Source organism: Phyllobates terribilis, unplaced genomic scaffold (assembly GCF_046119375.1).
Source record: "Phyllobates terribilis strain yellow unplaced genomic scaffold, ASM4611937v1 Scaffold_11__3_contigs__length_659146591, whole genome shotgun sequence".
NCBI classification, from domain to species: domain Eukaryota; kingdom Metazoa; phylum Chordata; class Amphibia; order Anura; family Dendrobatidae; genus Phyllobates; species Phyllobates terribilis.
Window position 1 is genome coordinate 25,038,950 of NW_027362771.1, and position 16,230 is coordinate 25,055,179.

Here is a 16,230-nt window from a genome sequence, read left to right on the forward strand (position 1 = left end):
TTCTTGAACACTCCTCATTAAGAATGGCATACAAAAAGCAAGTTTTAATGAACAGGAGCCTATGAGCTTAGAGTGCACAGTCAATGCGAGCTTACAGACCTTATTTAATGTTAATGTTCAATACCAAAAAAGAATATTACTTTTAAGTTAAGAATAATACTATTACAATGTAAAAAAAATCTATCTATGGCAAAAAAGAATGTGGAAAAATATCACAAATCCTTAAAATTAGAAAGCACAAAAAAAATGATTGCTTCCATATTAATGAACTTTTTTTATATTCAAGTGTAAAGAATATTATGAAAACACAGATATTGAAGAAGAGGAAGAAGAATCTGAAGAGGTGACTGATATGGAAGAAGAAGGGAATGATGAGGAAGAATCATCATATGCACATACAGAACAAACACTTAGACAAGGTGAGCAAGAACTTGAAGGTATAAAAGGGCAAGAAGGGGAAAAAAACAAGGAACAGGAAGGAGATGAAGGTGACACAGAAGAGGAAGGATCTTCATATGACGAAATAACTCCATCTTCAGTAGTAGCCAAACAAACGACATCTGATGAACATCTACATGATGTTCAAGAAGATGAAGGTGTAGAAGGACAAGAATGGGAACAAGACAAAAAAGAACAGGAAGGTGATGAAGAAGAGGCAGAAAGTGAGAGTGAAGGATCTTCATATGACGAATTAGCTCCCTCTTCAGAAGAAGCCCAACAATCAACATCTGATGAATCTAGTGAAAGTGTTTCTGAAGAGAGATATGATGATGTTAGTGAGTCATCATCTTCTTATGATACCGATACTTCACCTCAAGTTCAAACCTTTGAAGGTCTTTATGGAGCTGAAGAACAAACAGACGAGCAGCAAGGTTCTGAAGAAAGTGGTGAAAAAGAATCATTACCTGTACCTACAGAACAATTATATGAACATGATGATCAAGAAGATGAAAGTCTAGAAGTACAAGAAGGGGAACAAGACAAACAAGAACAGGAAGTTGATGAAGAAGAGGCAGAAAGTGAGAGTGAAGAATCTCAATATGATAAACTAGATTCCTCTTCAGAAGAAGCCCAGCAATCAACATCTGATGAATCTAGTGAAAGTGTTTCTGAAGAGAGATATGATGATGTTAGTGAGTCATCATCTTCTTATGATACCGATACTTCACCTCAAGTTCAAACCTTTGAAGGTCTTTATGGAGCTGAAGAACAAACAGACGAGCAGCAAGGTTCTGAAGAAAGTGGTGAAAAAGAATCATTACCTGTAAATACAGAACAATTATATGAACATGATGATCAAGAAGATGAAAGTCTAGAAGTACAAGAAGGGGAACAAGACAAACAAGAACAGGAAGTTGATGAAGAAGAGGCAGAAAGTGAGAGTGAAGAATCTCAATATGACAAACTAGATTCCTCTTCAGAAGAAGCCCAGCAATCAACATCTGATGAATCTAGTGAAAGTGTTTCTGAAGAGAGATATGATGATGTTAGTGAGCCATCATCTACTTATGATACCGATACTTCACCTCAAGTTCAAACCTTTGAAGGTCTTTATGGAGCTGAAGAACAAACAGACGAGCAGAAAGGTTCTGAAGAAAGTGGTGAAATAGAATCATCACCTGTACCTACAGAACAATTATATGAACATGATGATCAAGAAGATGAAAGTGTAGAAGTACAGGAAGGTGAAAAAGACAAACAAGAACAGGAAGGTGATGAAGAAGAGGCAGAAAGTGAGAGTGAAGGATCTTCATATGACGAATTAGCTCCCTCTTCAGAAGAAGCACAACAATCAACATCTGATGAATCTAGTGAAAGTGTTTCTGACGAGAAGTACGATGATGTTAGAGAGCCATCATCTACTTCTGATACCGATACTTCACCTCAAGTTCAAACCTTTGAAGGTCTTTATGGAGCTGAAGAACAAACAGACGAGAAGCAAGGTTCTGAAGCCAGTGGTGAAAAAGATTCATCACCTGTACCTACAGAACAATTATATGAACATAATGATCAAGAAGATGAAGGTGTGGAAGTACAAGAAGGGGAAGAAGACAAACAAGAACAGCAAGGTGATGAAGAAGAGGCAGAAAGTGAGAGTGAAGGATCTTCATATGACGAATTAGCTCCCTCTTCAGAAGTAGCCCAACAATCAACATCTGATGAATCTAGTGAAAGTGTTTCTGAAGAGAGATATGATGATGTTAGTGAGTCATCATCTACTTATGATACAGATACTTCACCTCAAGTTCAAACCTTTGAAGGTCTTTATGGAGCTGAAGAACAAACAGACGAGCAGCAAGTTTCTGTAGAAAGTGGTGAAAAAGAATCATCACTTGTACCTACAGAACAATTATATGAACATGATGATCAAGAAGATAAAAGTCTAGAAGTACAAGAAGGGGAACAAGACAAACAAGAACAGGAAGGTGATGAAGAAGAGGCAGAAAGTGAGAGTGAAGAATATCCATATGACAAACTAGATTCCTCTTCAGAAGAAGCCCAACAATCAACATCTGATGAATCTAGTGAAAGTGTTTCTGAAGAGAGATATGATGATGTTAGTGAGTCATCATCTACTTATGATACCGATACTTCACCTCAAGTTCAAACCTTGGAAGGTCTTTATGGAGCTGAAGAGCCATCAGATGAGCAGCAAGTTTCTGAAGTCAGTGGTGAAAAAGAATCATCACCTCTACCTACAGAACAATCATATGAACATGATGAACAAGAAGATGAAGGTGTAGAAGTACAAGAAGGGGAACAAGACAAACAAGAACAGGAAGGTGATGAAGAAGAGGCAGAAAGTGAGAGTGAAGAATCCTCATATGACGAATTAGCTCCCTCTTCAGAAGAAGCCCAACAATCAACATCTGATGAATCTAGTGAAAGTGTTTCTGAAGAGAGATATGATGATGATAGTGAGCCATCATCTACTTATGATACCGACACTTCACCTCAAGTTCAAACTTTTGAAGGTCTTTATGGAGCTGAAGAACAAACAGACGAGCAGCAAGGTTCTGAAGAAAGTGGTGAAAAAGAATCATCACCTGTACCTACAGAACAATTATATGAACATGATGATCAAGAAGATGAAAGTGTAGAAGTACAGGAAGGGGAACAAGACAAACAAGAACAGGAAGGTGATGAAGAAGAGGCAGAAAGTGAGAGTGAAGAATCCTCATATGACGAATTAGCTCCCTCTTCAGAAGAAGCCCAACAATCAACATCTGATGAATCTAGTGAAAGTGTTTCTGACGAGAAGTACGATGATGTTAGTGAGCCATCATCTACTTATGATACCGATGCTTCACCTCAAGTTCAAACCTTTGAAGGTCTTTATGGAGCTGAAGAGCCATCTGATGAGCAGCATGTTTCTGAAGTCAGTGGTGAAAAAGAATCATCACCTGAACCTACAGAACAATCATATGAACATGATGATCAAGGAGATGAAGGTGTAGAAGTACAAGAAGGGGAACAAGACAAAAAAGAACAGGAAGGTGATTTAGAAGAGGCAGAAAGTGAGAGTGAAGGATCTTCATATGATGAATTAGCTCCCACTTCAGACTTAGCCCAACAATCAACATCTGATGAATCTAGTGAAAGTGTTTCTGAAGAGAGATATGATGATGTTAGTGAGTCATCATCTACTTATGATACCGATACTTCACCTCAAGTTCAAACCTTGGAAGGTCTTTATGGAGCTGAAGAGCCATCAGATGAGCAGCAAGTTTCTGAAGTCAGTGGTGAAAAAGAATCATCACCTGTACCTACAGAACAATCATATGAACAGGATGATCAAGAAGATGAAGGTGTAGAAGTACAAGAAGGGGAACAAGACAAACAAGAACAGGAAGGTGATGAAGAAGAGGCAGTAAGTGAGAGTGAAAGATCTTCATATGATGAATTAGCTCCCTCTTCAGAAGGAGCCCAACAATCAACATCTGATGAATATAGTGAAAGTGTTTCTGAAGAGAGATATGTTGATGTTAGTGAGTCATCATCTACTTATGATACCTATACTTCACCTCAAGTTCAAACCTTTGAAGGTCTTTATGGAACTGAAGAGCCATCAGATGAGCAGCAAGTTTCTGAAGTCAGTGGTGAAAAAGAATCATCACCTCTACCTACAGAACAATCATATGAACATGATGAACAAGAAGATGAAGGTGTAGAAGTACAAGAAGGGGAAAAAGACAAACAAGAACAGGAAGGTGATGAAGAAGAGGCAGTAAGTGAGAGTGAAGGATCTTCATATGATGAATTAGCTCCCTCTTCAGAAGGAGCCCAACAATCAACATCTGATGAATATAGTGAAAGTGTTTCTGAAGAGAGATATGTTGATGTTAGTGAGTCATCATCTACTTATGATACCTATACTTCACCTCAAGTTCAAACCTTTGAAGTTCTTTATGGAGCTGAAGAGCCATCAGATGAGCAGCAAGTTTCTGAAGTCAGTGGTGAAAAAGAATCATCACCTGTACCTACAGAACAATCATATGAACATGATGATCAAGAAGATGAAGGTGTAGAAGTACAAGAAGGGGAACAAGACAAACAAGAACAGGAAGGTGATGAAGAAGAGGCAGTAAGTGAGAGTGAAGGATCTCCATATGACAAATTAGATTCCTCTTCAGAAGAAGCCCAACAATCAACATCTGATGAATCTAGTGAAAATGTTTCTGTAGAGAGATATGATGATGTTAGTGAGTCATCATCTGCTTATGATACCGATACTTCACCTCAGGTTCAAACCCTTGAAGGTCTTTATGGAGCTGAAGAACAAACAGAAGAGCAGCAAGGTTCTGAAGAAAGTGGTGAAATAGAATCATCACCTGTACCTACAGAACAATTATATGAACATGATGATCAAGAAGATATAAGTCTAGAAGTACAAGAAGGGGAACAAGACAAACAAGAACAGGAAGTTGATGAAGAAGAGGCAGAAAGTGAGAGTGAAGAATCTCCATATGACGAATTAGCTCCCTCTTCAGAAGTAGCCCAACAATCAACATCTGATGAATTTAGTGAAAGTGTTTCTGAAGAGAGATATGATGTTGTCAGTGAGCCATCTTCTACTTATGATACCGATACTTCACCTCAAGTTCAAACCTTTGAAGGTCTTTATGGAGCTGAAGAACAAACAGACGAGCTGCAAGGTTCTGATGCCAGTGGTGAAAAAGAATCATCACCTGTACCTACAGAACAATTATATGAACATGATGATCAAGAAGATGAAGGTGTAGAAGTACAAGAAGGGGAAAAAGACAAACAAGAACAGGAAGGTGATATTGGAGAGGCAGAAAGTGAGAGTGAAGGATCTTCATATGACGAATTATCTCCCTCTTCAGAAAAAGCCCAACAATCAACATCTTATGAATCTAGTGAAAGTCTTTCTGACGAGAAGTACGATGATGTTAGTCGGCCATCATCTACTTATGATACCGATACTTCACCTCAAGTTCAAACCTTTGAAGGTCTTTATGGAGATGAAGAACAAACAGACGAGCAGCAAGGTTCTGAAGCCAGTGGTGAAAAAGAATCATCACCTGTACCTACAGAACTATTATATGAACATGATGATCAAGAAGATGAAGGTGTAGAAGTACAAGAAGGGGAACAAGACAAACAAGAACAGGAAGGTGATGAAGAAGAGGCAGAAAGTGAGAGTGAAAGATCTTCATATGACGAATTAGCTCCCTCTTCTGAAGTAGCCCAACAATCAACATCTGATGATTATAGTGAAAGTGTTTCTGAAGAGAGATATGATGATGTTAGTGAGTCATCATCTACTTATGAGACCGATATTTCAACTCAAGTTCAAACCTTTGAAGGTCTTTATGGAGCTGAAGAACAAACAGACGAGCAGCAAGGTTCTGAAACCAGTGGTGAAAAAGAATCATCACCTGTACCTACAGAACAATTATATGAACAGGATGATCAAGAAGATGAAGGTGTAGAAGTACAAGAAGGGGAACAAGACAAACAAGAACAGGAAGGTGATGAAGAAGAGGCAGAAAGTGAGAGTGAAGGATCTTCATATGACGAATTAGCTCCCTCTTCAGAACAAGCCCAACAATCAACATCTGATAAATCTAGTGAAAGTGTTTCTGACGAGAAGTACGATGATGTTAGTGAGCCATCATCTACTTATGATAACGATACTTCACCTCAAGTTCAAACCTTTCATGGTCTTTATGGAGCTGAAGAACAAACAGATGAGCAGCAAGTTTCTGAAGCCAGTGATGAAAAAGAATCATCAGCTGTACCTACAGAACAATCATATGAACATGATGATCAAGGAGATGAAGGTGTAGAAGTACAAGAAGGGGAACAAGACAAAAAAGAACAGGAAGGTGATGAAGAAGAGGCAGAAAGTGAGAGTGAAGGATCTTCATATGACGAATTAGCTCCCTCTTCAGAAGTAGCCCAACAATCAACATCTGATGATTATAGTGAAAGTGTTTCTGAAGAGAGATATGATGATGTTAGTGAGTCATCATCTACTTATGATACCGATACTTCACCTCAAGTTCAAACCTTGGAAGGTCTTTATGGAGCTGAAGAGCCATCAGATGAGCAGCAAGTTTCTGAAGTCAGTGGTGAAAAAGAATCATCACCTGTACCTACAGAACAATCATATGAACAGGATGATCAAGAAGATGAAGGTGTAGAAGTACAAGAAGGGGAACAAGACAAACAAGAACAGGAAGGTGATGAAGAAGAGGCAGTAAGTGAGAGTGAAGGATCTTCATATGATGAATTAGCTCCCTCTTCAGAAGGAGCCCAACAATCAACATCTGATGAATATAGTGAAAGTGTTTCTGAAGAGAGATATGTTGATGTTAGTGAGTCATCATCTACTTATGATACCTATACTTCACCTCAAGTTCAAACCTTTGAAGGTCTTTATGGAGCTGAAGAGCCATCAGATGAGCAGCAAGTTTCTGAAGTCAGTGGTGAAAAAGAATCATCACCTCTACCTACAGAACAATCATATGAACATGATGAACAAGAAGATGAAGGTGTAGAAGTACAAGAAGGGGAACAAGACAAACAAGAACAGGAAGGTGATGAAGAAGAGGCAGTAAGTGAGAGTGAAGGATCTTCATATGATGAATTAGCTCCCTCTTCAGAAGGAGCCCAACAATCAACATCTGATGAATATAGTGAAAGTGTTTCTGAAGAGAGATATGTTGATGTTAGTGAGTCATCATCTACTTATGATACCTATACTTCACCTCAAGTTCAAACCTTTGAAGTTCTTTATGGAGCTGAAGAGCCATCAGATGAGCAGCAAGTTTCTGAAGTCAGTGGTGAAAAAGAATCATCACCTGTACCTACAGAACAATCATATGAACATGATGATCAAGAAGATGAAGGTGTAGAAGTACAAGAAGGGGAACAAGACAAACAAGAACAGGAAGGTGATGAAGAAGAGGCAGTAAGTGAGAGTGAAGGATCTTCATATGATGAATTAGCTCCCTCTTCAGAAGTAGCCAAACAATCAACATCTGATGAATATAGTGAAAGTGTTTCTGAAGAGAGATATGTTGATGATAGTGAGTCATCATCTACTTATGATACCTATACTTCACCTCAAGTTCAAACCTTTGAAGGTCTTTATGGAGCTGAAGAGCCATCAGATGAGCAGCAAGTTTCTGAAGAAAGTGGTGAAAAAGAATCATCACCTGTACCTACAGAACAATTACATGAGCATGATGATCAAGAAGATGAAAGTTTAGAAGTACAAGAAGGGGAACAAGACAAACATGAACAGGAAGTTGATGAAGAAGAGGCAGAAAGTGAGAGTGAAGAATCTCCATATGACAAATTAGATTCCTCTTCAGAAGAAGCCCAACAATCAACATCTGATGAATCTAGTGAAAATGTTTCTGTAGAGAGATATGATGATGTTAGTGAGTCATCATCTGCATATGATACCGATACTTCACCTCAAGTTCAAACCCTTGAAGGTCTTTATGGAGCTGAAGAACAAACAGAAGAGCAGCAAGGTTCTGAAGAAAGTGGTGAAATAGAATCATCACCTGTACCTACAGAACAATTATATGAACATGATGATCAAGAAGATATAAGTCTAGAAGTACAAGAAGGGGAACAAGACAAACAAGAACAGGAAGTTGATGAAGAAGAGGCAGAAAGTGAGAGTGAAGAATCTCCATATGACGAATTAGCTCCCTCTTCAGAAGTAGCCCAACAATCAACATCTGATGAATTTAGTGAAAGTGTTTCTGAAGAGAGATATGATGTTGTCAGTGAGCCATCTTCTACTTATGATACCGATACTTCACCTCAAGTTCAAACCTTTGAAGGTCTTTATGGAGCTGAAGAACAAACAGACAAGCTGCAAGGTTCTGATGCCAGTGGTGAAAAAGAATCATCACCTGTACCTACAGAACAATTATATGAACATGATGATCAAGAAGATGAAGGTGTAGAAGTACAAGAAGGGGAAAAAGACAAACAAGAACAGGAAGGTGATATTGGAGAGGCAGAAAGTGAGAGTGAAGGATCTTCATATGACGATTTATCTCCCTCTTCAGAAAAAGCCCAGCAATCAACATCTTATGAATCTAGTGAAAGTCTTTCTGACGAGAAGTACGATGATGTTAGTCGGCCATCATCTACTTATGATACCGATACTTCACCTCAAGTTCAAACCTTTGAAGGTCTTTATGGAGATGAAGAACAAACAGACGAGCAGCAAGGTTCTGAAGCCAGTGGTGAAAAAGAATCATCACCTGGACCTACAGAACTATTATATGAACATGATGATCAAGAAGATGAAGGTGTAGAAGTACAAGAAGGGGAACAAGACAAACAAGAACAGGAAGGTGATGAAGAAGAGGCAGAAAGTGAGAGTGAAAGATCTTCATATGACGAATTAGCTCCCTCTTCTGAAGTAGCCCAACAATCAACATCTGATGATTATAGTGAAAGTGTTTCTGAAGAGAGATATGATGATGTTAGTGAGTCATCATCTACTTATGAGACCGATATTTCAACTCAAGTTCAAACCTTTGAAGGTCTTTATGGAGCTGAAGAACAAACAGACGAGCAGCAAGGTTCTGAAACCAGTGGTGAAAAAGAATCATCACCTGTACCTACAGAACAATTATATGAACATGATGATCAAGAAGATGAAGGTGTAGAAGTACAAGAAGGGGAACAAGACAAACAAGAACAGGAAGGTGATGAAGAAGAGGCAGAAAGTGAGAGTGAAGGATCTTCATATGACGAATTAGCTCCCTCTTCAGAAGTAGCCCAACAATCAACATCTGTTGAATTTAGTGAAAGTGTTTCTGAAGAGAGATATGATGTTGTCAGTGAGCCATCTTCTACTTATGATACCGATACTTCACCTCAAGTTCAAACCTTTGAAGGTCTTTATGGAGCTGAAGAGCAAACAGACGAGCAGCAAGGTTCTGAAACCAGTGGTGAAAAAGAATCATCACCTGTACCTACAGAACAATTATATGAACATGATGATCAAGAAGATGAAGATGTAGAAGTACAAGAAGGGGAACAAGACAAACAAGAACAGGAAGGTGATGAAGAAGAGGCAGAAAGTGAGAGTGAAGGATCTTCATATGACGAATTAGCTCCCTCTTCAGAAGTAGCCCAACAATCAACATCTGATGAATTTAGTGAAAGTGTTTCTGAAGAGAGATATGATGTTGTCAGTGAGCCATCTTCTACTTATGATACCGATACTTCGCCTCAAGTTCAAACCTTTGAAGGTCTTTATGGAGCTGAAGAACAAACAGACGAGCTGCAAGGTTCTGATGCCAGTGGTGAAAAAGAATCATCACCTGTACCTACAGAACAATTATATGAACATGATGATCAAGAAGATGAAGGTGTAGAAGTACAAGAAGGGGAAAAAGACAAACAAGAACAGGAAGGTGATATTGGAGAGGCAGAAAGTGAGAGTGAAGGATCTTCATATGACGAATTAGCTCCCTCTTCAGAACAAGCCCAACAATCAACATCTGATAAATCTAGTGAAAGTGTTTCTGACGAGAAGTACGATGATGTTAGTGAGCCATCATCTACTTATGATAACGATACTTCACCTCAAGTTCAAACCTTTGATGGTCTTTATGGAGCTGAAGAACAAACAGATGAGCAGCAAGTTTCTGAAGCCAGTGATGAAAAAGAATCATCACCTGTACCTACAGAACAATCATATGAACATGATGATCAAGGAGATGAAGGTGTAGAAGTACAAGAAGGGGAACAAGACAAAAAAGAACAGGAAGGTGATGAAGAAGAGGCAGAAAGTGAGAGTGAAGGATCTTCATATGACGAATTAGCTCCCTCTTCAGAAGTAGCCCAACAATCAACATCTGATGATTATAGTGAAAGTGTTTCTGAAGAGAGATATGATGATGTTAGTGAGTCATCATCTACTTATGATACCGATACATCACCTCATGTTCAAACCTTGGAAGGTCTTTTTGGAGCTGAAGAGCCATCAGATGAGCAGCAAGTTTTTGAAGTCAGTGGTGAAAAAGAATCATCACCTGTACCTACAGAGCAATCATATGAACATGATGATCAAGAAGATGAAGGTGAAGAAGTACAAGAAGGGGAACAAGACAAACAAGAACAGGAAGGTGATGAAGAAGAGGCAGTAAGTGAGAGTGAAGGATCTTCATATGATGAATTAGCTCCCTCTTCAGAAGGAGCCCAACAATCAACATCTGATGAATATAGTGAAAGTGTTTCTGAAGAGAGATATGTTGATGTTAGTGAGTCATCATCTACTTATGATACCTATACTTCACCTCAAGTTCAAACCTTTGAAGGTCTTTATGGAGCTGAAGAGCCATCAGATGAGCAGCAAGTTTCTGAAGTCAGTGGTGAAAAAGAATCATCACCTGTACCTACAGAACAATTATATGAGCATGATGATCAAGAAGATGAAAGTCTAGAAGTACAACAAGGGGAACAAGACAAACATGAACAGGAAGTTGATGAAGAAGAGGCAGAAAGTGAGAGTGAAGAATCTCCATATGACAAATTAGATTCCTCTTCAGAAGAAGCCCAACAATCAACATCTGATGAATCTAGTGAAAATGTTTCTGTAGAGAGATATGATGAGGTTAGTGAGTCATCATCTGCTTATGATACCGATACTTCACCTCAAGTTCAAACCCTTGAAGGTCTTTATGGAGCTGAAGAACAAACAGATGAGCAGCAAGGTTCTGAAGAAAGTGGTGAAATAGAATCATCACCTGTACCTACAGAACAATTATATGAACATGATGATCAAGAACATATAAGTCTAGAAGTACAAGAAGGGGAACAAGACAAACAAGAACAGGAAGTTGATGAAGAAGAGGCAGAAAGTGAGAGTGAAGAATCTCCATATGACGAATTAGCTCCCTCTTCAGAAGTAGCCCAACAATCAACATCTGATGAATTTAGTGAAAGTGTTTCTGAAGAGAGATATGATGTTGTCAGTGAGCCATCTTCTACTTATGATACCGATACTTCACCTCAAGTTCAAACCTTTGAAGGTCTTTATGGAGCTGAAGAACAAACAGACGAGCTGCAAGGTTCTGATGCCAGTGGTGAAAAAGGATCATCACCTGTACCTACAGAACAATTATATGAACATGATGATCAAGAAGATGAAGGTGTAGAAGTACAAGAAGGGGAAAAAGACAAACATGAACAGGAAGGTGATATTGGAGAGGCAGAAAGTGAGAGTGAAGGATCTTCATATGACGAATTAGCTCCCTCTTCAGAAAAAGCCCAACAATCAACATCTTATGATTCTAGTGAAAGTCTTTCTGACGAGAAGTACGATGATGTTAGTCAGCCATCATCTACTTATGATACCGATACTTCACCTCAAGTTCAAACCTTTGAAGGTCTTTATGGAGATGAAGAACAAACAGATGAGCAGCAAGGTTCTGAAGCCAGTGGTGAAAAAGAATCATCACCTGTACCTACAGAACTATTATATGAACATGAAGATCAAGAAGATGAAGGTGTAGAAGTACAAGAAGGGGAACAAGACAAACAAGAACAGGAAGGTGATGAAGAAGAGGCAGAAAGTGAGAGTGAAGGATCTTCATATGACGAATTAGCTCCCTCTTCAGAACAAGCCCAACAATCAACATCTGATGAATCTAGTGAAAGTGTTTCTGACGAGAAGTACGATGATGTTAGTGAGCCATCATCTATTTATGATACCGATATTTCACCTCAAGTTCAAACCTTTGATGGTCTTTATGGAGCTGAAGAACAAACAGATGAGCAGCAAGGTTCTGAAGCCAGTGGTGAAAACGGATCATCACCTGTACCTACAGAACAATCATATGAACATGATGATCAAGGAGATGAAGGTGTAGAAGTACAAGAAGGGGAACAAGACAAAAAAGAACAGGAAGGTGATGAAGAGGCAGAAAGTGAGAGTGAAGGATCTTCATATGACGAATTAGCTCCCTCTTCTGAAGTAGCCCAACAATCAACATCTGATGATTATAGTGAAAGTGTTTCTGGAGAGAGATATGATGATGTTAGTGAGTCATCATCTACTTATGAGACCGATATTTCAACTCAAGTTCAAACCTTTGAAAGTCTTTATGGAGCTGAAGAACAAACAGACGAGCAGCAAGGTTCTGAAACCAGTGGTGAAAAAGAATCATCACCTGTACCTACAGAACAATTATATGAACATGATGATCAAGAAGATGAAGGTGTAGAAGTACAAGAAGGGGAACAAGACAAACAAGAACAGGAAGGTGATGAAGAAGAGACAGAAAGTGAGAGTGAAGGATCTTCATATGACGAATTAGCTCCCTCTTCAGAAGTAGCCCAACAATCAACATCTGATGAATTTAGTGAAAGTGTTTCTGAAGAGAGATATGATGTTGTCAGTGAGCCATCTTCTACTTATGATACCGATACTTCACCTCAAGTTCAAACCTTTGTAGGTCTTTATGGAGCTGAAGAACAAACAGACGAGCTGCAAGGTTCTTATGCCAGTGGTGAAAAAGAATCATCACCTGTACCTACAGAACAATTATATGAACATGATGATCAAGAAGATGAAGCTGTAGAAGTACAAGAAGGGGAAAAAGACAAACAAGAACAGGAAGGTGATATTGGAGAGACAGAAACTGAGAGTGAAGGATCTTCATATGACGAATTAGCTCCCTCTACAGAAAAAGCCCAACAATCAACATCTTATGAATCTAGTGAAAGTCTTTCTGACGAGAAGTACGATGATGTTAGTCAACCATCATCTACTTATGATACCGATACTTCACCTCAAGTTCAAACCTTTGAAGGTCTTTATGGAGATGAAGAACAAACAGACGAGCAGCAAGGTTCTGAAGCCAGTGGTGAAAAAGAATCATCACCTGTACCTACAGAACTATTATATGAACATGATGATCAAGAAGATGAAGGTGTAGAAGTACAAGAAGGGGAACAAGACAAACAAGAAAAGGAAGGTGATGAAGAAGAGGCAGAAACTGAGAGTGAAGGATCTTCATATGACGAATTAGCTCCCTCTTCAGAACAAGCCCAACAATCAACATCTGATAAATCTAGTGAAAGTGTTTCTGACGAGAAGTACGATGATGTTAGTGAGCCATCATCTACTTATGATACCGATACTTCACCTCAAGTTCAAACCATTGATGGTCTTTATGGAGCTGAAGAACAAACAGATGAGCAGCAAGGTTCTGAAGCCACTGGTGAAAAAGAATCATCACCTGTACCTACAGAACAATCCTATGAACATGATGATCAAGGAGATGAAGGTGTAGAAGTACAAGAAGGGGAACAAGACAAAAAAGAACAGGAAGGTGATGAAGAAGAGGCAGAAAGTGAGAGTGAAGGATCTTCATATGACGAATTAGCTCCCTCTTCAGAAGTAGCCCAACAATCAACATCTGATGATTATAGTGAAAGTGTTTCTGAAGAGAGATATGATGATGTTAGTGAGTCATCATCTACTTATGATACCGATACTTCACCTCAAGTTCAAATCTCTGAAGGTCTTTATGGAGTTGAAGAACAAACAGATGAGCAGCAAGGTTCTGAAGCCAGTGGTGAAATAGAATCATCACCGGTACCTACAGAACAATCATATGAATATGATGATCAAGAAGATGAAGGTGTAGAAGTACAAGAAGGGGAACAAGACAGACAAGAACAGGAAGGTGATGAAGAAGAGGCAGAAAGTGAGAGTGAAGGATCTACATATGACGAATTAGCTCCCACTTCAGAAGAATCCCAACAATCAACATCTGATGAATCTAGTGAAAGTGTTTCTGACGATAAGTACGATGATGTTAGTGAGCCATCAAATACTTATAATACCGATATTTCACCTCAAGTTCAAACCTTTGAAGGTCTTTATGGAGCTGAAGAACAAACAGATGAGCAGCAAGGTTCTGAAGCCAGTGGTGAAAAAGAATCATCACCTGTACCTACAGAACAATTATATGAACATGATGATCAAGAAGATGAAGGTGTAGAACTACAAGAAGGGGAACAAGACAAACAAGAACAGGATGGTGATGTTGGAGAGGCAGAAAGTGAGAGTGAAGGATCTTCCTATGACCAATTAGCTCCCTCTTCAGAACAAGCCCAACAATCAACATCTGATGAATCTAGTGAGAGTGTTTCTGACGAGAAGTACGATGATGTTAGTGAGCCATCATCTACTTATGATACCGATACTTCACCTCAAGTTCAAACCTTTGAAGGTCTTTATGGAGCTGAAGAACAAACAGATGAGCAGCAAGGTGCTGAAGCCAGTGGTGAAAAAGAATCATCACCTGTACCTACAGAACAATTATATGAACATGATGATCAAGAAGATGAAGGTGTAGAAGTACAAGAAGGGGAACAAGACAAACAAGAACAGGATGGTGATGTTGGTGAGGCAGAAAGTGAGAGTGAAGGATCTTCATATGACGAATTAGCTCCCTCTTCAGAACAAGCCCAACAATCAACATCTGATGAATCTAGTAAAAGTGTTTCTGACGAGAATTACGATGATGTTAGTGAGCCATCATCTACTTATGATAACGATACTTCACATCAAGTTCAAACCTTTGAAGGTCTTTATGGAGCTGAAGAACAAACAGATGAGCAGCAAGGTTCTGAAGCCAGTGGTGAAAAAGAATCATCACCTGTACCTACAGAACAATTATATGAACATGATGATAAAGAAGATGAAGGTGTAGCAGTACAAGAAGGGGAACAAGACAAACAAGAACAGGAAGTTGATGAAGAAGAGGCAGAAAGTGAGCGTGAAGGATCTTCATATGACGAATTAGCTCCCCCTTCAGAAGTAGCCCAACAATCAACATCTGATGAATTTACTGAAAGTGTTTCTGACGAGAAGTACAATGATGTTAGTGAGCCATCATCTACTTATGATACCGATACTTCACATCAAGTTCAAACCTTTGAAGGTCTTTATGGAGCTGAAGAACAAACAGATGAGCAGCAAGGTTCTGAAGCCAGTGGTGAAAAAGAATCATCACCTGTACCTACAGAACAATTATATGAACATGATGATAAAGAAGATGAAGGTGTAGCAGTACAAGAAGCGGAACAAGACAAACAAGAAGAGGAAGGTGATGAAGAAGAGGCAAAAAGTGAGAGTGAAGGATCTTCATATGACGAATTAGCTCCCTCTTCAGAAATAGCCAAACAATCAACATCTGATGAATCTAGTGAAAGTGTTTCTGACGATAAGTATGATGATGTTAGTGAGCCATCATCTACTTATGATACCGATACTTCACCTCAAGTTCAAACCTCTGAAGGTCTTTATGGAGCTGAAGAACAAACAGACGAGCAGCAAGGTTCTGAAGTCAGTGGTGAAATAGAATCATCAGCTGTACCTACAGAACATTCATATGAACATGATGATCAAGAAGATGAAGGTGCAGAAGTGCAAGAAGGGGAACAAGACAAAGAAGAACAGGAAGGTGATGAAGAAGAGGCAGAAAATGAGAGTGAAGGATCTTCATATGATGGATTAGCTCCCTCTTCAGAAGTATCCCAACAATCAACATCTGATGAATCTAGTGAAAGTATTACTGAAGTGAGTTATGATGATGTGTTTGAGACATCATCTACTTTTTATACTGATACTAAACCTACAGAGCAATTCATTGATGGCAGTGATGATATCAATTTTAATTATTTTTTAAGTATTTAACCAAAATG

The 16,230-nt window shown here is 39.0% G+C and overlaps 1 protein-coding gene across 16 annotated transcripts in view; it reads left to right on the top strand.

Moving 5' to 3' along the window:
- LOC141165497 (uncharacterized) overlaps nt 1–16,230 on the top strand; it is a 441,251-nt gene that overhangs the window by 300,658 nt on the left and 124,363 nt on the right. For 15 of the 16 annotated variants that reach the window (XM_073651128.1, XM_073651131.1, XM_073651132.1 and 12 more), the window contains exon 4: nt 287–16,105. In XM_073651128.1, coding sequence (XP_073507229.1) covers nt 287–16,105 — 15,819 coding nt within the window. The remainder of the gene's footprint in view (nt 1–286; nt 16,106–16,230) is intronic. The other variant, XM_073651143.1, reaches the window with a different exon arrangement.